This window comes from Lepidochelys kempii, chromosome 2 (assembly GCF_965140265.1).
Source record: "Lepidochelys kempii isolate rLepKem1 chromosome 2, rLepKem1.hap2, whole genome shotgun sequence".
NCBI lineage: Eukaryota > Metazoa > Chordata > Testudines > Cheloniidae > Lepidochelys > Lepidochelys kempii.
In genome coordinates this window covers 217,321,578-217,348,271 of record NC_133257.1, presented here as the reverse complement: position 1 = coordinate 217,348,271, position 26,694 = coordinate 217,321,578, and the positions used below count along the sequence as shown (strand labels likewise).

The 26,694-nt window shown below is 43.8% G+C and overlaps 2 protein-coding genes across 5 annotated transcripts in view; both read right to left on the bottom strand.

Annotated features, from left to right (window-relative positions):
* THSD7A (thrombospondin type 1 domain containing 7A) overlaps nucleotides 1-26,694 on the bottom strand; it is a 634,694-nt gene that overhangs the window by 582,376 nt on the left and 25,624 nt on the right. The gene's annotated exons all lie outside the window — the stretch shown is intronic.
* On the bottom strand, nucleotides 15,427-17,465 carry LOC140907579 (uncharacterized). The gene is made up of 2 exons (XM_073333836.1): nucleotides 16,609-17,465; nucleotides 15,427-16,031 (listed from the first exon to the last, which is right to left on the bottom strand). The coding sequence occupies exons 1-2, from the start codon at nucleotides 17,186-17,188 to the stop codon at nucleotides 15,490-15,492; spliced, it is 1,122 nt and encodes a 373-aa protein (XP_073189937.1). The 5' UTR covers nucleotides 17,189-17,465; the 3' UTR covers nucleotides 15,427-15,489.

Genomic DNA, 26,694 nt, shown 5'->3' with positions numbered 1-26,694 from the left:
GATTTTACCTGTGCTTTTTACAGCAACATTAATACTTCTCTATGTTGACTGAAAATGCTTCACCTAGTACATGCTAATATCACATTTGGCTTTTCCACAATTTCATCATATTGATGTATCACAGTCAGCCTGTGACTGGCCAACACATCCAGGTCTCTACCCTCCTTTGTCACTTCCAACTGATGAGCCCCCAGCTTATAGCATAAATTATTAGACCCTAAGTGCAGAACCTTGCAACTTTGTACTGGTTCTGTTACTCCAATCTTTAAAGTAATCCAGATCTTCCTGTATAATATTCCGATCCACTTCTGTATTGATGATACCGTCCAACTTTGTATCATCAGCAAATTTCATTAGTACACTCTTACTTTTTGCGCCTTCTTTAACAAAAATGTAACATTATCTGCCTTTTTCCCACCTTCCAGGTTTTATTCCAGCAGTTTAGTCAGTTGCAATCATATGGCAACTTATGTTCCAGATCTTCAGAGTCATGTGTGAGCCTTTGTGGGATGACATGCTCTAATTACATTCACCTGCTGTGCCCCATTTTTTCAAATTAAACAATTCATTTACAGTTTGTATGACAGTCTAATTCATTTAATTGTTATGCAAGCAAGATCCTTCCTTGAATGTAACTTTATTTTTGTCAGCTTTGTACTTACAATTTAAAATGTTTGTCAAGTTCCCCTAAAAATTGTCTTTATTTATTTACCAGCTCAGCAAGTCTAGATTGGCAGATCCTTCTGCACTGCCACTCATTACCAAGCAGGAGGAATAATTTTAAGTAAGACTAATAGGAATTGTCTCCCAGGAAATCTTCCCTTCTATATTCCACCTTTACTCTGAGCCAGAGCTGATAAATAATCCAGCAGAATGCTAAAAGGAACTGTGCTCCCGGAGACACTATAATTTTGGTAACTGAAGTGTGCTTGGCATTTTTTTTAAAAAGAGATCCTTTTCAAGCTTTAAAAATAAATTCAGTCCTAGGGTGAGAGAACAAGCATGAGAAATTTCCGTCTCAAAGGTAGTTTGGGAGGAAGTTATCGGACACTGAAAAGAGGGCTTAGAATGAAGTGCCATTTCCACCATAACTAACTTCCTTACCAACGATACCCAAGTAGCACCTTTGGTCCTGTAGAACTTTTTTCCAGGGTGTGACTTGATTGACTTGAACTGGGATCATATAGATCATTGTTGCAATCAAGGTCCTGTAGTAGCACCAAATCTAATATAAAGGGGGTCAAATGAGGTTTCTAAGACAAGGTTATGGTTTGCTGGTTATGATTATGCTAGCTGTATATGTGTATCATTTTTGTAGTTGAAGTTATGAATATTGGCTCTATACTGTCTGTATGTCAAATTTATGCTATGCTTCTGGGTGACACCCCAGACAAGTTGGTGTCAGCTCTGCCTAGCCTGCTTGATGGCCCATTAAGGACCATCAGCTATACAACTGACCCATTGAGAGAAGGCAGACACGCCTTGTGACTCAGCAAGGTATGCAGGGACATGCCTAAGGACAGAACTCTGAGGTTTTTCCATGCCATGTGATGGACAGCTTGTCTTTGGAACAAAGGAAGACAGACCACATGGCAAGAGAATATTAAAAGCTGCTGCAGCTCCTCCATCTTGTCTTCAGTTGTGCTTCATACCTCTGGAGGAACTTTGCTACACTGAAGCTTGGAACCAAGGACTGAAAGGCCAATCCCAGCCATGGATGTACTCCAGAGACTTGATTTGAACCTACAGTTTATTCTATCACTGCTGCAAGCCTGAACCAAGAACTTTGTCATTACTGTAAGTAAATTGATTCCATTTAACCAATTCTAGCTCTCATCTATATCTTTTTCCTTTTATGAATAAACCTTTAGATTTTAGATTCTAAAGAATTGGCAACAGCGTGATTTGTGGGTAAGATCTGATTTGTATATTGACCTGGGTTTGGGGCTTGGTCCTTTGGGATCAAGAGAACGTTTTTCTTTTACTGGGGTATTGGTTTTCATAACCGTTCATCCCCATAACGAGTGGCACTGGTGGTGATACTGGAAAACTGGAGTGTCTAAGGGAATTGGTTGTGTGACTTGTGGTAAAACCAAAGTCTTCTCTGTTTGGCTGGTTTGGTTTGCCTTGGTGTGCATAGAAGCCCCAGCCTTGGGCTGTAACTGCCCTGCTTTAAGCAATTTGTCCTGAATTGGCACTCTCAGTTGGGTCCCGCCAGAACCAGCATTGTTACACAGGGTATTTACAGACTACATATAAATCATATAATCTGGATACAGTGGGGAATTTTAAATATATAAATGCCATTTTATGACACAGTTTAAACTACTGTACAACACGTTTAAAGAACCCCCAAGAAAGCACAAATGTTATTTAAACCAAATTATTAAAATGTACAGTTTTTTTTAATTCATAAAAGCAGAATTCCACCATTTGGGGGTTTTTTTTCTGCTTCCCACGTTAAAAATAAAGGTATGGATTACATTATAGGGCCTTCCTTAGCTAACACAATACAGATTTCAGAGTAGCAACCGTGTTAGTCTGTATTGTCAAAAAGAAAAGGAGTACTTGTGGCACCTTAAAGACTAACAGATTTATTTGAGCGTAAGCTTTCATGAGCTACAGCTCACTTCATCGAATGCATCCGATGAAGTGAGCTGTAGCTCACAAAAGCTTACACTCAAATAAATTTGTTAGTCTCTAAGGTGCCAAAAGTACTCCTTTTCTTTTTGACAATACAGATTGCATCTTGTGACGGGGCGCACTGGCCCCGCACTGGGAATAAGAGGGTCAACCCTTCCCTGTTGGCAGAGGAAGGCATGCCCCTGAGGCTCTGCTGGGCATGCTCCAACAGAGAGTCAAGTATAAAAGCCTGCAGAGCTGCTCAGTCAGGGCTGGCGGCTGAGGAAGGAGGACACCCAGCGGAGGCTCCAGCCCAGAAGCAGTGGCGACTCGTACAGGAGGGAGCCAAGGGGCCAGGAAGTGGGACCAGAGACTGGCAACTGTGGGAACCCTAGGGAGCCCCAGGGGCTGAGGAACCTGAAGAGCCTGATGCCATAGGGACTGCTATGTTTCGAGAACTGCTAGGAAGTGACCCAGGAAAGGGAAGGGAGTGGTATCTCCCACCACTCTGAGGGCAGCATGTTGCGGTAGTCTTCCCCACTGACCTGGGGAGGATCACGCCATCAATGACAGGGCCCTGGGTTGGAGCCCGGTGAAGGTGGGTGGGCCCGGGCTCCCCTATCGGAGGTCTCTAACTCCCCCCCCACACACTTTTTGTGACTACATAGTTCACCAACCCCTCTCTTACCTCAAAGGAGATAGATGAACTCTGGCCGCTGGGCCACACTATCCTACGAGGGGAAGAGGACCTGGAGGGATTCTGGCCCTCTGGCCACACTGCTTTAGGAGTGCACTCTAGGGACTTTGGCCACTAGACCACGCTATCTCACCAGGGGAAGAGGATTTAAAGGGACTCTGGCCATTGGGCAATACAACCCTGACTACCAGGGAGGTTGTAGAACCAGCGTAGAAACCAGGAGGCGGGGTTACCCTCGCCCCCCTCCTCCCGCAACCCAGAATCAAAGGGGTTGATGAGGTACAAAACCCACCACACATCTCAAAAGGCTTTTTTCTAGGTTTGATTAAAGCAATAGGAGGGGAGTGGGTGGATGTGTTAAGAACTTAAAAATAAATCCTGTATCTGAAGATAAGTGAAAGTGTAAGTCTTTCAGTCATCAAAAAAAATTCTCTAATTGTGTCTTATTAATTACCCAGTTAATGATGCCATAATTCAAGAGACTACTTTCAAGAGTAGAGAAGAGCAGGATTTGGGCCTAAGGGTAAACCATAAACATATTAACAGAGTTAAAATAAAATAAATAATTATAGAACGAATGGACTGAGTACCATAATATGTATAATATCAGAGGGAAAAAAGCCATGTACAGCTTTAATGATTTATACTCTATCTAACTTACTATTGGAGAAAAAGGCAACAGCTCTAAAAGGACAGGACTAAAAATAAAGGTGTTGAATGACAAGGGAACATTATAAAATAAACTCCCTCTTGCACTTATGCATACTTATTAATGTATTCATATAATATACATAACTGTGTGCTGATTTTAACCTTATTTTTATTTATTTCTCTTATGATCAAATGTCAATATTTGTCTCAGAACCATCCCTGATACCAAAGAACAGAAGTCTTCTTTATTACAACCAGCTGTTCACAGTTCCCTGCATGCTTACTTTTTCTGCTTCTTTCCCAGTAATCTGAGACCCCCCAAAATGCAACCCTTACCCACCTAACTTTCACAGCTATATCAAGAGATTCACCAAGCAGCCATTAGAGGCTGCAGCAGTACATACCTTCACAGATGTTTATTAACCACCACCTACAAGCTTTTATCTGTTTTGTTGCCATTTATACAAGGAAAAAATAGTTTCATGTTTTCTGACAGTAAACCAATATAATATGCTTTTTGAAGACTTCCTCAATGTCAGCTCATCACTTAGACTACAAAAGAAAGGTCTTTTGTTATCAAAGTACAAAGCCTAAAGCTCAATGAATGTGTCACTAAGTAATTAAATTCACCTGATAGAAAACAGGTTTGTAGTCCTAAAAAAAAAAAAATTCAGAACTCTAACAGTAATGAAAATTGTCCAAGAGACTATGCTTCTCATGCAATTTCCTGGCTTACAAGAATGGCTTAGGGCAGTGGTTTTCAACCTGTGGTCTGCAGATCTCTGGGAGTCCATGGAGCACATCTAAGATTTTCAAAGGGGTCCACACCTCCATTTGAAAATCTTTAGGGGTCTGCAAACGAAAAAAGGTTAAATCTGCCCTAGGGTATCCCACAAAATATGGAGGCCTCTCAATCCCCCACACCAGAAATCCACCTGTACAGCCAATTTCTGTCAGCCTCTTGAGTGATCCCTTAAGACAGGTTTAACTATAAGCGTAAAACTCTAGATCAGGGATTCTCATACTTTTCAAAACACAAACTACATTTTATAGGAGGAATTGCCTCATGAATCACCTTCTCTAATATTTATGACTGTGTGGATCCCTCCCAGTGATCATTAGATAACATCCTTGTGCCAACTACAGCAATGGCTTTGTGAAAAAATTTGGTAACAGGGAAGCATTTAATATATTTGTAGCTGTTCCTTAATGCAAGTTGGCTGCTAGAAATAAGAAAGAGTCCATATCAGGTGGTCAGATGGCTCTCCACAAATTAACAGCAAGTAAATGCTCCACAGACCACAGTTTTAAAAAGCCTCTGCTTAAGGCACCTCACCAATAATTCAGAACTATTCTTGTATGTTCTATGCCTAACCAGATTTCCTCTGGCATATCACATCAATAGGTAATCTTCCTCATTGCTCTCCTGTGTTGTGTTGCTATAGCCTGCCAACACCAGCCACATTACAACTGATAAGTAGCTAATTTTCAGCTCTGAATGAAGGGATGCCTGAATATAGCATGTAAAGTGACATGGCAAGATTTGAGATGAAAGATTATTTGATGATATGCCAGATGAAGTTGAGAGATTCTGGCATTGATACTTCAAATGAGAAAGCTCTCCTAAGACTCGCCTCTTTGATTACACAAATTACTTAAGATAAAATTACTACATTTTGCAATTATATTGTATGTTTTCCACTGGAATTATTTTGTTAATAAGAGAAAACATAATGGCTATAATATGATGTTTACCTAAAAAGGAAATAGTCTTAGCATCGGTACATCAACACTTAGTTACAGTATCTGAGATCTGTTTTCCTAGATTAAAAGTAGTAGTATGGTCCTATTTTTTTATTTGCTTACTTAAGTAATGGGAACACTGAGTAGGAAAATTAACTTTGTTAAATACAAAAACACTATATAAGTAGGAAAATACATTTATTTTCAAGCTAGGAAGAGAACAAACAATGGGACCATACAAATGTCATCAAAAAGCTTTATGTATAGGACTGTAGTACCCATTTATATATTTCTCTTTTATTTAAATTGTGATTAGATTAACAGCAAAAAGCTAGTGGTAAAATAGTCTTAAGTATTCTAAAGATCCTCCAGCAATATAATGAAAGGATTCATTGGGCTCTCAAACAGCAGAATATAAAAGGCAAAGTACATTTAAAAAAAAAAAATACCCCCTCCAGAAGTAAAGTAAAAAGGTATTTTCTAAGAAACCTTTCTGTTTTAACAGTAATAAAAGGGAATAGCTAACCTTATAAATGGGACATTTGCATTACAGTGACATTTCTTGTCAACATAAACCACTTCTGTATTAATGTTGGGGTCCATGCCACAAATTGTCTGCTTCATCAATCAATTTAAAGTGAATTCTTAGTGCAGCTTCTATATCAATTCAGTGTATTGTGGTGGCTCAAAATTCCACTTCCTTTCAGAAGGCAATTTACCAGCAGACAGATTTTAGAATAAACTAGATTAAATTACAGATCAATACATATGCAATAAACTAATTTTCTTTTTAAGGAGCAGGCTTAAACAGACAAAAAGCCAGAAAGTTCAGGGTTATGATTGAAACTCCATCACTAACCCTGCTGGATCCATGTATTTCAGCAAATCACATGCTGAAGTGAATGAAAAACTTCCCTTTTCCTTTTTTTTTTTTTCTTTTCAGTTTGAAGATCTCCTAGTATTTTATGTTTGTATGTTTTCACGTTAATTTCAAAGCAGAAAAGGCAGGAATATTCAATACATATTTCTCTTCTGTATTCAGAAAGAAGCAGGATGATGTTATATCTTTCTACTCCAACGGTAACTAGGGAGGATGTTAAAAAGCAACTGTTAAAGTTAAACATCTTTAATCTGCAGGATTTGAATGGAAGAGTATTAAAAAAAATTGGGTAAGCAGCTCTCTGAACCGTTATTGTTGATGTTCCCCAATGTTCCAAAAACCAGGAAAAAGATACTGTTGTGCCAGTATTTTAAAAGAGTAAAGGGGACAATCTGGGGAACCTGACATGGATCCTGGGAAAACTGTGGAAAGGCTGATAGGAGATGCCATCATTAAATCATTAAGATAGCAGCATAATGCCAATCGACACAGTTTTATGGCAAATTGGTCTTGTCAAACAACCTATCATCATTTTGGAAGAGATCATAGGTTTGGTTGATAAAGATAACCGTGTTGACATAATATACTTAGACTTCTTTAAAGCATTTGACTTAGTCCTGCATGACATTCTGATTTTTAAAAATGAACACTAAAACAAATGCAGTTCAGATTAAATGGATTTAAAAAATGGTTAACTGATAGATCACAAAGTAATTGTAAATGGAGAATGGTCTTTCAACTGGTGGTGTTTCATAATGGGGTGCGAAAGGGATCTGCTCTTTCTTGGCCCAATCCTATTCACTGTATTTTTTTCAATAATCTGCAAATTTACCAGAAGTGATTTTATATTTTCCCTCATGACACAAAAATTGTCAAGTAATAATGGGAGTGTCAAGTAATAATGGGAACAGGACAGTTATACAGACTGACCTGGATTGCTTGGTAAAGTGGGCTCATTTGAATAATGTGGGTTTAACATAGGCAAATGCAAGTTTATACATCCATGAAAAAAAGATCATAGGTCATTGGGGGTGGGAGGGCTGTATCCTAGAACTCAGTGACACTTGAAAGGACATAGTGGTTGTGACGGGATAGACCCACCCCCTTCTGGGATGCCACCTGATGTACTGGGGTTTCACTGAGCCCTTCCTGCTCCACCAGCCTGGATTCCCTCTCCCGGTTTTGCTGAATTAGGCTCTCCAGCCTCTTGCAGCACACGAAAACACACAGGGTATGTCTACACTACGAAATCAGGTCGAATTTATAGAAGTCGGTTTTTTAGAAATCGGTTTTATATATTTGAGTGTGTGTGTCCCCACAGAAAATGCTCTAAGTGCATTAACTCGGTGGAGTGCTTCCACAGTACCGAGGCTAGCATCGACTTCCGGAGTGTTGCACTGTGGGTAGCTATCCCACAGTTCCCGCAGTCTCCGCTGCCCATTGGAATTCTGGGTTGAGATCCCAATGCCTGAAGGGGCTAAAACATTGTCGCGGGTGGTTCTGGGGACATATCGTCAAGCCCCCGTTCCCTCCCTCCCTCCGTGAAAGCAAGGGCAGACAATCGTTTTGCGCCTTTTTTCCTGAGTTACCTGTGCAGACGCCATACCACGGCAAGCATGGAGCCCGCTCAGGTAACCTTCACAGTATGTCTCCTGGGTGCTGGCAGACACTGTACTGCATTGCTACATAGTAGCAGCAATCCATTGCCTTCTGGCAGCAGACGGTACAATATGACTGGTAGCCGTCATGGTCACGTCCGAGGTGCTCCTGACCACATCGGCCGGGAGTGCCTGGACAGACATGGGCGCAGGGACTAAGTTTGGAGTAACTTGACAAGGTCATTCTCTTTAGTCCTGCAGTCAGTGCTATTGAACTATCTTATGGTGAGCAGGCAGGCAATACGGATTGCTAGCAGTCGCACTGTACCATCTTCTGCCGGGCAAGCAAGAGATGGGGATGGATAGCAGTCATACTGCACCATCTTCTGCTGGGCAGGCAAGAGATGAGGATGGCTAGCAGTCGTATTGCACCGTCTTCTGCCGAGCAGCTATGAGATGTGGATGGCTTGCAGTCCTTCTGCACCGTCTGCTGCCAGCCAAAGATGTAAAAGATAGATGGAGTGGATCAAAACAAGAAATAGACCAGATTTGTTTTGTACTCATTTGCTTCCCCTCCTCCCCTGTCTAGGGGACTCATTCCTCTAGGTCACACTGCAGTCACTCACAGAGAAGGTGCAGCAAGGTAAATCTAGCCATGTATCAATCAGAGGCCAGACTAACCTCATTGTTCCAATAAGAACAATAACTTAGGTGCACCACTTCTTATTGGAACCCTCCGTGAAGTCCTGCCTGAAATACTCCTTGATGTAAAGCCACCCCCTTTGTTGATTTTAGCTCCCTGAAGCCAAACCTGTAAGCCGTGTCGTCAGTCACCCCTCCCTCCGTCAAAGCAACGGCAGACAATCGTTCCGCGCCTTCTTTCTGTGCGGACGCCATACCAAGGCAAGCATGGAGGCCGCTCAGCTCAGCTTACCTTTGGCAATTAGGAGCACATTAAACACCACACGCATTATCCAGCAGTATATGCAGCACCAGAACCTGGCAGAGCGATACCAGGCGAGGAGGCGACGTCAGCACGGTCACGTGAGTGATCAGGACATGGACACAGATTTCTCTGAAAGCATGGGCCCTGCCAATGCATGCATCATGGTGCTAATGGGGCAGGTTCATGCTGTGGAACGCCGATTCTGGGCTCGGGAAACAAGCACAGACTGGTAGGACCGCACAGTGTTGCGGGTCTGGGACGATTCCCAGTGGCTGCAAAACTTTCGCATGCGTAGGGGCACTTTCATGGAACTTTGTGACTTGCTTTCCCCTGCCCTGAAGCGCATGAATACCAAGATGAGAGCAGCCCTCACAGTTGAGAAGCGAGTGGCGATAGCCCTGTGGAAGCTTGCAACGCCAGACAGCTACCGGTCAGTTGGGAATCAATTTGGAGTGGGCAAATCTACTGTTGGGGCTGCTGTGATGCAAGTAGCTGACGCAATCAAAGATCTGCTGATATCAAGGGTAGTGACCCTGGGAAATGTGCAGGTCATAGTGGATGGCTTTGCTGCAATGGGATTCCCTAACTGTGGTGGGGCCATAGACGGAACCCATATCCCTATCTTGGCACTGGAGCACCAAGCCGACGAGTACATAAACTGCAAGGGGTACTTTTCAATAGTGCTGCAAGCTCTGGTGGATCACAAGGGACGTATCACCAACATCAACGTGGGATGGCCGGGAAAGGTACATGACGCTCGCATCTTCAGGAACTCTGGTCTGTTTCAAAAGCTGCAGGAAGGGACTTTATTCCCAGACCAGAAAATAACTGTTGGGGACATTGAAATGCCTATATGTATCCTTGGGGACCCAGCCTACCCCTTAATGCCATGGCTCATGAAGCCGTACACAGGCAGCCTGGACCGTAGTCAGGAGCTATTCAACTACAGGTTGAGCAAGTGCAGAATGGTGGTAGAATGTGCATTTGGACATTTAAAGGCGCACTGGCGCAGTTTACTGACTCGCTTAGACCTCAGTGAAACCAATATTCCCACTGTTATTACTGCTTGCTGTGTGCTCCACAATATCTGTGAGAGTAAGGGGGAGACGTTTATGGTGGGGTGGGAGGTTGAGGCAAATCGCCTGGCTGCTGGTTACGCGCAGCTAGACACCAGGGCGGTTAGAAGAGCACAGGAGGGCGCGGTACGCATCAGAGAAGCTTTGAAAACCAGTTTCATGACTGGTCAGGCTAGGGTGTGAAAGTTCTGTTTGTTTCTCCTTGATGAAACCCCCTGCCCCTTGGTTCACTCTACTTCCCTGCAAGCTAACCACCCTCCCCTCCTCCCTTTAATCATTGCTTGCAGAGGCAATAAATTCATTGTTGCTTCACATTCATGCATTCTTTATTAATTCATCACAAAAATAGGGGGATAACTGCCAAGGTAGCCCAGGAGGGGTGGTGGAGGAGGGAAGGAAAATGCCACACAGCACTTTAAAAGTTTACAACTTTAAAATTTATTGAATGCCAGCCTTCTTTTTTTTTGGGCAATCCTCTGTGGCAGAGTGGTTGGTTGGCCGGTGGCCCCACCACCGCCTTCTTGGGCGTCTGGGTGTGGAGGCGGGCAGTTGGTTACACAGGGGCTGTAGTGGCAGTCTGTGCTCCAGCTGCCTTTGCTGCAGCTCAGCCATACACTGGAGCATACTGGTTTGGTCCTCCAGCAGCCTCAGCATTGAATCCTGCCTCCTCTCATCACGCTGCCACAACATTTGAGCTTCAGCCCTCTCTTCAGCCCGCCACTTACTCTCTTCAGCCCACCATCTCTCCTCCCGGTCATTCTGTGCTTTCCTGCACTCTGACATTATTTGCCTGCATGCATTCGTCTGTGCTCTGTCAGTGTGGGAGGACAGCATGAGCTCAGAGAACATTTCATCACGAGTGCATTTTTTTTTTCTTTCTAATCTTCACTAGCCTCTGGGAAGAAAAAGATCCTGTGATCATTGAAACACATGCAGCTGGTGGAGAAAAAAGAAGGGACAGCGGTATTTAAAAAGACACATTTTATAAAACAGTGGCTACACTCTTTCAGGGTAAACCTTGCTGCTAACATTACATACATAGCACATGTGCTTTCGTTACAAGGTCACATTTTGCCTCCCCCTACCGCATGGCTACCCCCTCAACCCTCCCCCCTCCCCGTGGCTAACAGCAGGGAACATTTCTGTTCAGCCACAGGTAAACAGCCCAGCAGGAACGGGCTCTGAGTGTCCCCTGAAGAAAAGCACCCTATTTCAATCAGGTGACCATGAATGATATCTCACTCTCCTAGGATAACACAGAGAGATAAAGAACAGATGTTGTTTGAACACCAGCAAACATACACTGCAATGCTTTGCTGTACAATGATTCCCGAGTACGTGTTACTGGCCTGGAGTGGTAAAGTGTCCTACCATGGAGGACGCAATAAGGCTGCCCTCCCCAGAAACATTTTGCAAAGGCTTTGGGAGTACATCCAGGAGAGCCGCGAATGCCAGGGCAAAGTAATCCTTTCACATGCTAGCTTTTAAACCATGTATAGTATTTTAAAAAGGTACACTCACCGAAGGTTCCTTCTCCGCCTGCTGGGTCCAGGAAGCAGCCTTGGGTGGGTTCGGGGGGTACTGGCTCCAGGTCCAGGGTGAGAAACAGTTCCTGGCTGTCGGGAAAACCGGTTTCTCCGCTTGCTTGCTGTGAGCTATCTTCTTCTTCGTCCCCAAAACCTGCTTCCGTGTTGCCTCCATCTCCATTGAAGGAGTCAAACAACACGGCTGGGGTAGTGGTGGCTGAACCCCTTAAAATGGCATGCAGCTCATCACAGAAGCGGCATGTTTGGGGCTCTGACCCAGAGCGGCTGTTCGCCTCTCTGGTTTTCTGGTAGGCTTGCCTCAGCTCCTTCAGTTTCACGCGGCACTGCTTCGGGTCCCTGTTATGGCCTCTGTCCTTCATGCCCTGGGAGATTTTGACAAAGGTTTTGGCATTTCAAAAACTGGAACGGAGTTCTGATAGCACAGATTCCTCTCCCCATACAACGATCAGATCCCGTACCTCCCATTCAGTCCATGCTGGAGCTCTTTTGCGATTCTGGGACTCCATCATGGTCACCTCTGCTGATGAGCTCTGCATGGTCACCTGCAGCTTGCCACGCTGGCCAAACAGGAAATGAGATTAAAAAGTCCACGGTTCTTTTCCTGTCTACCTGGCCAGTGCATCTGAGTTGAGAGTGCTGTCCAGAGAGGTCACAATGGAGCACTCTAGGATAGCTCCCGGAGGCCAATACCATCGAATTGTGTCCACAGTACCCCAAATTCAACCCGGCAAGGCCGATTTAAGCGCTAATCCACTTGTCAGGAGTGGAGTAAGGAAATCAATTTTAAGAGCCCTTTAAGTCGAAATAAAGGGCTTCATCGTGTGGACGGGTGCAGGTGTACATCGATTTAACGCTGCCAAATTCGACCTAAAGTCCTAGTTTAGACCAGGGCGCGCGCGCACGCACACACACACAGGTAGGGCCACACCCAGGTGCAGACACAGACTCAAGTCAGCTCTGTATGAGAGGATTCACCCAGCACTCACATGCACACCCACCCCTTTTGGGGAATAAACCCAAAATACTACTTTCTTGCGCGTATAAAAATATTTGCACAATGTAAGCTCATAAAAATTCATCCTCTCCCTCAATGTGAAGAGGGATGTGCACTACTTCTGCCCTCCACCTCCCCCGCTTCCTCCCCACAGTTAGAAATTGCACAAACTGGGTTTAATAATAAACAAAACAAATGTATGGACTACAAAAGGCAGATTTTAAGTGTAAGGGATACCAAACAGAACAAAGCAGATTACTGAGCAAATAAAACAAAACATGCATACTAAGCTTAAGATCTTAAAGAGACAGGTTTCAAGAATTAATTTCTTACCCTAAACGTTATTTTAGGTAAGTTGCAGAATTTCAGTACTTTAGAGTTCCAGTTATTTTTTCTTACAGACTGGACCCCTGTCTCAGGGTATGTCTACACTACGAAATTAGGTCGAATTTATAGAAGTCGGTTTTTTTTAAATCGGTTTTATATATTCGAGTGTGTGTGTCCCCACAGAAAATGCTCTAAGTGCATTAAGTGCATTAACTCGGCGGAGCGCTTCCACAGTACCGAGGCAAGCGTCGACTTCTGAAGCGTTGCACTGTGGGTAGCTATCCCACAGTTCCCGCAGTCTCCGCTGCCCATTGGAATTCTGGGTTGATATCCCAATGCCTGATGGGGCTAAAACATTGTCGCGGGTGGTTCTGGGGACATATCGTCAGGACCCCGTTCCCACCCTCCCTCCCCCCGTGAAAGCAAGGGCAGACAATCATTTCGCGCCTTTTTTGTCTGCTGCCAGCCAAAGATGTAAAGGATCGATGGAGTGGGTCAGAACAAGAAATAGACCAGATTTGTTTTGGACTCATTTTCCTCCTCCCCTGTCTAGATCACACTGCAGTCAGTCACAGAGAAGGCGCAGCGAGGTTAATCTAGCCATGTATCAATCAGAGGCCAGGCTAACCTCCTTGTTCCAATAACAACGATAACTTTGGTGCACCATTTCTTATTGGAACCCTCCGTGCAGTCCTGCCTGAAATACTCCTTGATGTACAGGCACACCCTTTGTTGATTTTAGCTCCCTGAAGCCAACCCTGTAAGCCGTGTCGTCAGTCGCCCCTCCCTCCGTCAGAGCAACGGCAGACAATCGTTCCGCGCCTTCTTTCTGTGCGGACGCCATACCAAGGCAAGCATGGAGGCCGCTCAGCTCATTTTGGCAATTAGGAGCACATCAACCACCACACGCATTATCCAGCAGTATATGCAGCACCAGAACCTGGCAGAGCGATACCAGGCGAGGAGGCGACGTCAGCGCGGTCCCGTGAGTGATCAGGACATGGACACAGATTTCTCTGAAAGCATGGGCCCCGCCAATGCATGCATCATGGTGCTAATGGGGCAGGTTCATGCTGTGGAACGCCGATTCTGGGCTCGGGAAACAAGCACAGACTGGTGGGACCGCATAGTGTTGCAGGTCTGGGACGATTCCCAGTGGCTGCGAAACTTTCGCATGCGTAAGGGCACTTTCATGGAACTTTGTGACTTGCTTTCCCCTGCCCTGAAGCGCATGAATACCAGGATGAGAGCAGCCCTCACAGTTGAGAAGCGAGTGGCGATAGCCCTGTGGAAGCTTGCAACGCCAGACAGCTACCGGTCAGTTGGGAATCAATTTGGAGTGGGCAAATCTACTGTGGGGGCTGCTGTGATGCAAGTAGCTCACGCAATCAAAGATCTGCTGATATCAAGGGTAGTGACCCTGGGAAATGTGCAGGTCATAGTGGATGGCTTTGCTGCAATGGGATTCCCTAACTGTGGTGGGGCTATACACGGAACCCATATCCCTATCTTGGCACCGGAGCACCAAGCTGGCGAGTACATAAACCGCAAGGGGTACTTTTCGATAGTGCTGCAAGCTCTGGTGGATCACAAGGGACGTTTCACCAACATCAACGTGGGATGGCCGGGAAAGGTGCATGACGCTCGCATCTTCAGGAACTCTGGTCTGTTTCAAAAGCTGCAGGAAGGGACTTTCTTCCCAGACCAGAAAATAACTGTTGGGGATGTTGAAATGCCTATATGTATCCTTGGGGACCCAGCCTACCCCTTAATGCCATGGCTCATGAAGCCGTACACAGGCAGCCTGGACAGTGGTCAGGAGCTGTTCAACTACAGGCTGAGCAAGTGCAGAATGGTGGTAGAATGTGCGTTTGGACGTTTAAAGGCGCGCTGGCGCAGTTTACTGACTCGCTTAGACCTCAGCGAAACCAATATTCCCACTGTTATTACTGCTTGCTGTGTGCTCCACAATATCTGTGAGAGTAAGGGGGAGACGTTTATGGCGGGGTGGGAGATTGAGGCAAATCGCCTGGCTGCTGGTTACGCGCAGCCAGACACCAGGGCGGTTAGAAGAGCTCAGGAGGGCGCGGTACGCATCAGAGAAGCTTTGAAAACCAGTTTCATGACTGGCCAGGCTACAGTGTGAAAGTTCTGTTTGTTTCTCCTGGATGAAACCCCCCGCCCCTTGGTTCACTCTACTTCCCTGTAAGCTAACCACCCTCCCCTCCTCCCTTTAATCACCGCTTGCAGAGGCAATAAAGTCATTGCTGCTTCACAGTCATGCATTCGTTATTCATTCATCACACAAATAGGGGGATGACTACCAAGGTATCCCAGGAGGGGTGGTGGAGGAGGGAAGGAAAATGCCACACAGCACTTTAAGCACAGCACTTTAAAAGTTTACAACTTTAAAATTTATTGAATGACAGCCTTCTTTTTTTTGGGCAATCCTCTGTGGTGGAGTGGCTGGTTGGCCGGAGGCCCCCCCACCGCGTTCTTGGGCGTCTGGGTGTGGAGGCTATGGAACTTGGGGAGGAGGGCGGTTGGTTACAGAGGGGCAGCAGCGGCAGTCTGTGCTCCAGCTGCCTTTGCTGCAGCTCAACCATACACTGGAGCATTCTGGTTTGGTCCTGCAGCAGCCTCAGCATTGAATCCTGCCTCCTCTCATCACGCTGCCGCCACATTTGAGCTTCAGCCCTGTCTTCAGCCCGCCACTTACTCTCTTCAGCCCGCCACTTACTCTCTTCAGCCCGCCACTTCTCCTCCCGGTCATTTTGTGCTTTCCTGCACTCTGACATTATTTGCCTCCACGCATTCGTCTGTGCTCTGTCAGTGTGGGAGGACAGCATTAGCTCGGAGAACATTTCATCTCGAGTGCGTTTTTTCTTCTTTCTAAGCTTCACTAGCCTCTGGGAAGGAGAAGATCCTGTGATCATTGAAACACATGCAGCTGGTGGAGAAAAAAAAAAGGGACAGCGGTATTTAAAAAGACACATTTTATAAAACAGTCGCTACACTCTTTCAGGGTAAACCTTGCTGTTAACATTACATACATAGCACATGTGCTTTCGTTACAAGGTCGCATTTTGCCTCCTCCCACCGCGTGACTACCCCCTCAACCCTCCCCCCTCCCCGTGGCTAACAGCGGGGAACATTTCTGTTCAGCCACAGGCAAACAGCACAGCAGGAATGTGTCCCTGAAGAAAAGCACCCTATTTCAACCAGGTGACCATGAATTATATCTCACTCTCCTGAGGATAACACAGAGAGAGAAAGAACGGATTTTGGTTGAATGCCAGCAAACATACACTGCAATGCTTTGTTCTACAGTGATTCCCTAGTATGTGTTACTGGCCTGGAGTGATAAAAGTGTCCTACCATGAAGGACGAAATAAGGCTGCCCTCCCCAGAAACCTTTTGCAAAGGCTTTAGGACTACATCTAGGAGAACCGCAAATGCCAGGGCAAAGTAATCCTTTCACATGCTTGCTTTTAAACCATGTATAGCATTTTAAAAGGTACACTCACCAGAGGTCCCTTCTCCGCCTGCTGGGTCCAGGAGGCAGCCTTGGGTGGGTTCGGGGGGTACTGGCTCCAGGTCTAGGGTGAGAAACAGTTCCTGGCTGTCGGGAAAACCGGTTTCTCCGCTTGCTTGCTGTGAGCTATCTACAACCTCCTCCTCCTCCTCATCTTCGTCCCCAAAACCTGCTTCCGTATTGCCTCCATCTCCATTGAAGGAGTCAAACAACACGGCTGGGGTAGTGGTGGCTGAACCCCCTAAAATGGCATGCAGCTCATCATAGAAGCGGCATGTTTGGGGCTCTGACCCAGAGCGGCTGTTCGCCTCTCTGGTTTTCTGGTAGGCTTGCCTCAGCTCCTTCAGTTTCATGCGGCACTGCTTCGGGTCCCTGTTATGGCCTCTGTCCTTCATGCCCTGGGAGATTTTGACAAAGGTTTTGGCATTTCGAAAACTGGAACGGAGTTCTGATAGCACGGATTCCTCTCCCCAAACAGCGATCAGATCCCGTACCTCCCGTTCGGTCCATGCTGGAGCTCTTTTGCGATTCTGGGACTCCATCATGGTCACCTGTGTTGATGAGCTCTGCATGGTCACCTGCAGCTTGCCACGCTGGCCAAACAGGAAATGAGATTCAAAAGTTCGCGGTTCTTTTCCTGTCTACCTGGCCAGTGCATCTGAGTTGAGAGTGCTGTCCAGAGCGGTCAGAATGGAGCACTCTGGGATAGCTCCCGGAGGCCAATAACATCGAATTGTGTCCACAGTACCCCAAATTCGAGCTGGGAACGTCGATTTAAGCGCTAATCCACTTGTCAGGGGTGGAGTAAGGAAATCGATTTTAAGAGCCCTTTAAGTCGAAATAAAGGGCTTCACTGTGTGGACGGGTGCAGGTTTAAATCGATTTAACGCTGCTAAATTCGACCTAAAGTCCTAGTGTAGACCAGGGCTCAGTCTGGACTCACCCCGCCTTTCCCTTCAGGTTAGTTCCTTTGTCCATTCAGGTTCTTTCAGCAATCCTTCTTCTTGGGTAGGCAATGGAGGAGAGTCCAGATCAACCCCCTCCCCAGCCCTTAAAAAGGATTTACCTAAGGCGGGAATCCTTTGTTTGATCCCCATCCCCCTACAGTGGAAAAGTATCAGCAGCATCCAAGGTGGGTATTTTTCATCAGGAGACATTTGGGGGAGGGATAGCTCAGTGGTTTGAGCTTTGGCCTGCTAAACCCAGTGTTGCGAGTTCAATCCTTGAGAGGGCCATTTAGGGATCTGGGGCAAAAATTGGGGATTGGCCCTGCTTTGAGTAGGGGGTTGGACTAGATGACCTCCTGATATTCTATATTCTTCCTCCCTTCCAGCCCTGATATTCTATGATTCTATCACCTGACCTTGTAGTGACAATGCAGCATCCCAGGAAACCTCTCAGGAAGGCGGGAGATTAGTATCTTCAGAGTTCTGTTGTCCTTCTCAAATGGGTCATTCAGGAGGAATGCCTACTGTCTGATGGGCATTCCCCCCCAAGTACACACACAGTTGTAATTGTTATATAGTCAGTATTCCTAACTTTAGGAACAGAAATGATACATGCATACAAATTGGATAATCATATTCAATAAATCATAACCTTTCCAATGATATCTTACCTGAGCCATCTTGCATCAAGTATATCTTAGTTATGCCATATTCATATCATAACCATATTTCTATGAAGAATATGAGGTGAAACGTCGCAGTGGGCATAGTAAATAATCAACTTAACAGCGGCTCCTGGTGCAATGCTGTAGCTAACAAACATGATCCTCAGATTTATAAACGGGGAATATCAAATAGGACTCTGGTGATGGCACTGCCTCTGCATTAGTGAGACCATTACTGAAATACCGTGTCCAGGTCTGATGTCCACACTTCCAAAAAGATGTTGAGGAACTGGAAAAGGTTCAGAAGAGAACTACAAGAATTTTGTTTTGTTTTGTTTTTTTCCCAAAACTAAAGGTTCTACCACAGAGATCTGGAAATACCTTCCTACAGCTATAGAGGTAAAATGAAAACTGGAAACTCCAGAGGGAGTGTCACTCCCTTCATGCTAGTGACTGGATTGGTTCTGCCTGCAAAGATGTGTACAGGTTGAAAACCCACAGCTGCCGATCTGCATGATAAATTCTTATCTATAGGACTTATAATACTACTGTTCAAGTCCCATGCCTGTAATAAGCACATTAATATACTTTTGGCTACAAAAATCCATCCAATCTTTAAAGAGACACCTAAGTAAGAGCTTTGTGTAAGCTTGAAAGCTAGTCTCTCACACCAATAGAAGTTTATGCAATAAAATTGCCTCACCCACCTTGTCTCTCTAATATCCTAGGACCAATATGTCTACAACAACACTGCATACAATTCTTTCAAAGAGTAAGAACCTGCTAATCAATTAAACAAAACAAAAAAAAACTATGTAAATCTCCATTAAAATCCCATCATATCAAAACTATAGCTTCTAATTATAGCACTTCACACAAGTCATTCTGTATGCAGTTATAAATTTAATTAGTTTCTATTGTTAATTTTGATTCAGAGGATTTAACAGTCTTCACTATACATGTTCCAACACTATCCAGTCATACCCATTTGAAAACCTCATCATATACTGGATTTCCGCTTCATTAGACAGGAATAGTAACCAATGATATTACATCCACTTTTACAATTACATGTCTTAATTGAGTACAGATGTTATTTCAAGCACTAATTGTAAATATGCTTCTATTAATTTTAATTAAAAACATACAATTTCAACTTTTTTTTTTTAAAACAAAAAATCTATATTGAGCAAGTGTTTTTTTGGAAAAAAAGGAGAATGATAACTAAGTATATATTGGCTGATGACTGAGAAATTCTACAAGGACATTCAACCTAAGATATTGAGTTCAACCCAAGATAGAATATGAAATATTAATAAAACCTGATATTATTAGCAGCAACATAAAAGTATAGTACTTTATATAGAGGTAAAAGCATGGTTCTATTAAACACGAATCAAGTGGTACAGAGAAATACCCATTCAGGAAAAGCTTTAAAACCTAGTTGGTTTTGTTTTGCTTACAATCAAACAGCAGTACCTGGTTTTTCACGCTGGCCACTTGGTGTAGGCATGCCCTGTTCTGACAAGCACCATGCCACGATTACATGATTCTCTTAAGAATTTGTGATCCGTGTGTCAGGAACATTAGGTCAGGCAAGTCAGTAGCAGCAAGTCTGGCATACTGTGCATACAAAAAAAATACCTTCAGAGATTCAATGTGGGTGGGGAAGTCAGTGACATACTGGGCTAGTTAAGTAACATCTTCCCCTAACCACACTGGCAAAATACTGTGAAAATCCGGTCAAAACCTTCCATATGACCGCTTCAAGTTAATCCCCGAAAAAGCCTGGGCTTTCCAGTAAGTTTGTAATAGCTGATGGCTGGACTGAGATGTTTAAGATGTTTCTGAAAACTGCAACAGTACTTATACAGCAGACAGTGGTCAGAAATTTCCTAATCACCATGTTATCTTGTGCCTGCTCACTGCACATAATCAATTATTTTGTAAGAAATAATGGCTGGCCAGTAAATTCAGCTAGTACCATCATGTTATTGCAGTGCAACAATGCAAACTGAGCATCACCATTACAAGTCACATTCCAATTTAGAAAATAAAAGCATGTGGTTTGATTCAACTGCACTGGTGTAGGCAGGAGCAAATTGCACATGGCTGCAACAAAGGACACTGCACCCCAATACGATTTATACCTATCTATGCACCACCATCTTCACTTAGAAGGTCTACCAGAAGAGGAGAGGTTAGAAGCTTTGTTAACAGTTCAAGGGAGTCAAAATGTCAGAGGCTACTTAGGGGATATACTTGATTAGTGCACTCACAGCTGGCTTTACCATAACCCTTCCCCAGCCAGTGACCTTTATTTTGGGGGCAGCAATTGCTGACAGCAGCTTCCACCACTCCTATCCAAAGCCCGAAGGATTGATGAAGGATGAGAACATGCAGAGAAAAATATGAACAGGCTAGACTCTGCTACTCATTCTCTCACACACATACATTGGATCTAACCCAAAGTGTTAGAAGCACTAAGTATTTTTTTTAATTCCTAAACCTGCATGACTGTAGCAAAATATTAAGTGTTAAACATATTTAAGGATTCAGTATGTTGATTTATATCTCAAGCAGGGGCAGAAAGAGGATCTTTCTGATGCAAACCAACTATTGTTTTATGTTTTCTGCTTTTTATTATTAGTGACATACAAAGAGGATCTTCAGTTGCTGTTCCAGCTCCTTATGCCCCATCTGAAGTCATAAGCTTATGTGACATCACAGTTAGTTGCTGTAGATGTGATAATTATATCACAAAAACAGGACTGGGCCTTCAAATGAAGTAGCAAAAACAAAAGCCAGTCTTCACACTAGCGTCCTTGTAAACAAAACAGAGGGAGAGAAATATCAGTAGAATTAAATCGAACAAGAATGTTTTTCAAAGTTTTCTAGTGTCAGTGTTTATCATTACTTGCACGCTGCTTGTGGGTGATTAATATTCTATGACAGATTTTGCCTGCTGTAAATTACTCCCTGGAAGAAACATTATATGACATTTCTCCTCATAGCCATTTATTTTTTTAAAAAAAAATAAATCAAACCAACAACCCTTCCCTGAGAAGCAATGGTTTGGAATGGTCCTGTCAGCATTTCTCTTATAAGGGCAATGAAAAAAAAAGGCTTGTAGGCCAAAATTATGCATTACTGGCTGTACAGTATTTTAATATAAATATGCTTTAGATTACAGGCACTGATAAAAAGGACACTAGGTGAAATGCTGAGCCTAGTTGTCCTCCTACACACCATGTCCTCAAGGGAACATGGCTCGCCAGTGAAGAGGCAGCAAGAAGCATACATTAGCCAGAGGCATACATGCAGCTTCTGATCAATGGAAGAGCACAGCATGCTTGGCAACGGGTGATGCTGGCCCACGCTGAGCCATCCTGCAATGCAGTTAAGAGCTCGTGAGGAATGCACAACTAGCACACTTCCGCTCCCCACAGCTCACGAAGGTAATGCTAAGATTTAAACTCACAGTGTACTGAAAGCACTTGTAATTTGTTCACTTTGAACAACAAATTTGTTGCATTTTATGGAAGAGCTTCAGAAAAAGAGATGAATGCACTACAGTTGTTCCATGTGCTCTTGGACCTTAGGTGATCAATGTTTGCAGCTCTGCCATTCAAAACATGGGAAACAGGATCTGAGGCAGGGATGGGCAAAGCTTCTTGGTTTTACCCTCCCATAAAAATACAATACATACTGTTTATGTTGGGCTTGATTGTGCAAGGTGCTGAAAGCTGACCCCAGTACAGCAAAGCAACCAAACACACACTTAACTTTAAGCGTTTAAGTAAACCAACTTACTTCAACAGGATTACTCCAGTTTTAAAGTTAAGCACGTGCTTAATTCGTTATTCAACTGAGGCCGGGGGGTAAAATCTTGGGCCCAGTGAAGTCGATAGCAAACCTTTTCGTAAGATCAATGGGTCTAGGACTGCACCTAAAGTCATTGGCACCTTGCAGGACTGAGTCCATAATGTTTATGACTGAAACACAATCAAGCAAATATAGCTGAATATCCCATTTCAGCGACAGTGAAGGAGACATTCTCTGAGCACTGTAAGTGATAGCTATTTTACATTAAATTACTTAGAAGGACCCAGGCAACCTCAACACTAAGACGTTTATTTTTATAAGTTTAAAGGAAAAGAGAACAGAGGCACAACGCTGCAACCTCTTCTCACACTACCTTGCAGAAAAGAAAAGCACACCTAGAAAATAAAAATATTATTTTCCTTTTTACATAGCAAACTAAAAATTATTTCTGCTCTTTGGGCTTTGCCCATCCTCAGGGCCTCAGTTCAGTTTAAGTCTGCAAACAGGTCAATTATATTGGTTTCATTTTCTGACTAGTTACATCTAGTGTCAGTGTTCCAATGAAAGAGTAACACTCAAGGGGGTGGGGGGGTTTAACACCTGTTGTCATAAATATTAAGGGAAGGGTAACCACCTTTCTGTATACAGTGCTATAAAATCCCTCCTGGCCAGAGGCAAAATCCTTTTACCTGTAAAGGGTTAAGAAGCTAAGGTAACCTTGACGGCACCTGACCCAAAATGACCAATGAGGGGACAAGATACTTTCAAATCTCGGGGGGGGGGGAAAGGCTTGTGTGTGTCTGTGAGATGCCTTTGCCAGGAACAGATCAAGGATGCAAGCCCTCCAACTCCTGTAAAGTTAGTAAGTAATCTAGCTAGAAAATATGTTAGGTTTTCCTTGTTTTCCCTTGTAAATTTGCTGTACTGGAGGGAATGTGTATTCCTGTTTTTGTGTCTTTTTGTAACTTAAGGTTTTGCCTAGAGGGATTCTCTATGTTTTAAATCTGATTGCCTGTGAGATTATCTTCCATTCTAATCTTAGAGTTTCTTTTATTTTTGTTTTGTTCTTCTAATAAAGTTCGTTTTTTTAAAGAATCTGATTGGGTTTTTAGGGTCCTAAGAAACCCAAGTTGGTCTGTGCTCAACTTGTTTATTCTCAAGTCTCCCCAGGAAAGGGGGTGTAAGGGCTTGGGGAGATAGCTGGGGGAAGAGGAACTCCAAGTGGTCCTTTTCCCTGGTTTGTTGTTAAAGGTCTTGATGGTGGCAGCATACCCTAGTCCAAGGGCAAAGATTTTGTGCCTTGGGGAAGTTTTTAACCTAAGCTGGTAGAAATAAGCTTCGGGGGGGGGTCTTTCATGCAGGTCCCCACATCTGTACCCCAGAGTTCAGAGTGGGGAAGGAAACTTGACACCTCTGAAAGACAAAAGTTTTGTCGTTCACTTGCCAGTGTAGACAAAGCCTTAGAGAGACAAGAGGAAAATAGCATATGGTTCAATAAACAAGGAAGGCAGTAAAGGATTTTTGGCCAAATTGTGCTCCTTTTGAAGCCAATGGAAAAAACTCACGTTGGCTTCAACAGTAGCAGGATTGGGCACTTTATTTGCCTCTCGTACTCATTTAGTTCAGTTTGACAGTTCTATACTGCAGCTGACAAAGGTCAGTAAGCATAAGCAAAGCCAAAACTAAAGAGTGAAAGTTACTACAGCAGCAAGACAAGGCAAACATGAGCCAAGAGGATATTTCTAAGTTTATGTTTATTGCTACCTCCATTAAAAAAAATCTTCAGTCGTTATCTAATCATCCTACCTGTCGGGCATTCAATAATAATAATAATGCTCATTTCTGCTGGTTTAGAACAATTCAAGAAAGTATAAAGGTTTGGTTTCTTCTTCCGAAAGCAACTTCTCAAAATATTTAAGTTTTTAAGTGCTTAAATACTTGGAGGCTTCGCGAACAGGGGCCACTAACAGGGAGTTTCGAGAGAGAGTTTGGAAGGGGAGTGGAAAGGGGTGGAGGTAGACTTGCCATTCTTTAAAACCTTTAAACTAAACTATAATCAAAACTTCTTGATTTAAACAAAAACCCTATAATTAACCTAGGTAGCTATAGGTGAGAATGCAGGCAGAAGCCCAGCAGTAGAGTGGGGACTATCCTGTTTATTGCACTCAGTGTAGCATGTATGATTACCTGCCCTGTGGGCAGGTGGCATATGTGTGGAGTTGGTGCAAGGAGCTCCTGGCCCTCAGAGACCGCGTACGGGCTTTGGAGGCCAGGGTGGAGGAACTAAGGGAGGCAGAGAGGTATGCTGATGAGGCTTTCCGGGACACTGTAGATTTGTCCCACTTCCGGTCAGACATCCCCTGCACTTTTAAGGGGGATTAAAGGCCCAGAGAAGGAGAGCAGTCAATGGGAACAAAGGGAAACCTTCCCATAGTTGGGACCCCTCCTTCCAGATGATGATGGGGTATCCTCTCACACGGAGGTTACCTCTCCGGGGGAGGGAACTCCGGTCATTAGGAAAAAGCAGGTGTTAGTAATGGTCATTAGAAACATAAATAGCTGGGTTTGTGATGACCAGGAGAACTGTATGGTGACTTGCCTGCCTGGTGCGAAGGTTGTGGATCTCTCGAGGCATCTAGATAGACTTATGTGTAGTGCTGGGGAGGAGCCGGTGGTTGTGGTACATGTAGATACCAATGACATAGGGAAGGGTAGGAGAGACGTCCTGGAGGCCAAATTTAGGCCGTTAGGAAAGAGACTGAAATCCAGGACCTCCAGGTGGCATTCTCAGAAATGCTTCCAGTTCCACGCACAGGGCCAGGTAGAGTTTCAGAGTCTCAATGCGTAGATGAGATGATGGTGTAGAGAGGACAGGTTTATATTTATTAGGAACTGGGGAAACTTTTGGGATAGGGGGAGCCTATACAGGAAGGATGTGCTCCACCTAAACCAAAGTGGATCCAGACTGCTGGCACTTAACATTAAAAAGGTTGCAGAGCAGTTTTTAAACTAAGATGGGGGAAGCCGATTGCTGCAGAGGAGCACTTGGATCAGACAGAGATTTCTGTTAGAGGAGAGTCTATTGATAGAGATTCTCTAGGTTTCTAGGAGAGGATAGAAGAGGATAAAGTATGGGCCAGATCAGACGAGAAACATTCACATAAAGAATCTGACACATCAGAAAAGGGCAGATAAATAAACAGTGACAAGTTTTTAAAGTGCTTGTACACAAATGCTAGAAGTCTAAATAATAAAATGGGTGAACTACAGTGCCTGGTGCTAAAGGAGGATATTGATATAATAGGCATCACAGAAACCTGGTGGAGTGAGGACAATCAATGGAACACAATCATTCCGGGGTACAAAATATATCGGAAGGACAGAACAGGTCGTGCGGGGTGGGGTGGGGGACACTATATGTGAAAGAAAATGTAGAATCAAATGAAGTAAAAATCTTAAATGAATCCACATGTTCCATAGAATCTCTATGGATAGCAATTCCATGCTCTAAGAAAAATATAACAGTAGGAATCTATTATCAACCACCTGACCAGGACAGTGATAGTGACGATGAAATGCTAAGGGAGATTAGAGAGGCTATCAAAATAAAGAATTCAATAATAGTGGGGGATTTCAATTATCCCCATATTGACTGGATACATGTCACCTCAGGATGAAATACAGAGACAAAAACTTCTCAATACTTTAAATGACTGCATCTTGGAGCAGCTGGTACAGGAACCCACAAGGGCAGAGGCAACTCTCGATTTAGTCCTGAGTGGAGCGCAGGATCTGGTCCAAGAGGTAACTATAACAGGATCGCTTGGAAATAGTGACCATCACATAATGACATTTAACATTCCTGTGGTGGGAAGAACACCTCAACAGCCCAGCACAGTGGCATTTAATTTCAGAAAGGGGAATTATGCAAAAATGAGGAGATTAGTTAAACAGAAATTAAAAGGTACAGTGACTAGAGTGAAATCCCTGCAAGCTGTATGGACACTTTTCAGAGACACCATAATAGAGGCTCAACTTAAATGTATACCCCAAATTAAAAAACAGTAAAAAAAAAAACTAAAAAAGAGCCACCGTGGCTTAACAACCATATAAAAAGCAGGGAGAGATAAAAAGGCATCTTTTAGAAAGTGGAAGTCAAATCCTAGTGAGGTAAATAGAAAGGAGCATAAATACTGCCAAATTAAGTGTAAAAATGTAATAAGAAAAGCCAAAAAGGAGTTTCAAGAACAGCTAGCCAAAATCTCAAAAGGTAACAACAAAATATTTAAGTACATCAGAAGCAGGAAGCCTACTAAACAACCAGTGGGGCCCCTGGACGATCGAAATACAAAAGGAGCACTTAAAGACGATAAAGTCATTGCAGAGAAACTAAATGAATTCTTTGCTTCAGTCTTCACGGCTGAGGACGTTAGGGAGATTCCCAAACCTGAGCCATCTTTTGTAGGCGACAAATCTGAGGAATTGTCAAGACTGAAGTGTCACTAGAGGTGGTTTTGGAATTAATTGAGAAACTTAACAGTAACAAGTCACCAGGACCAGATGGCATTCACCCAAGAGTTCGGAAAGAACTCAAAATGTGAAATTGCGGAACTATTAACTATGGTTTGGAACCAGTCCTTT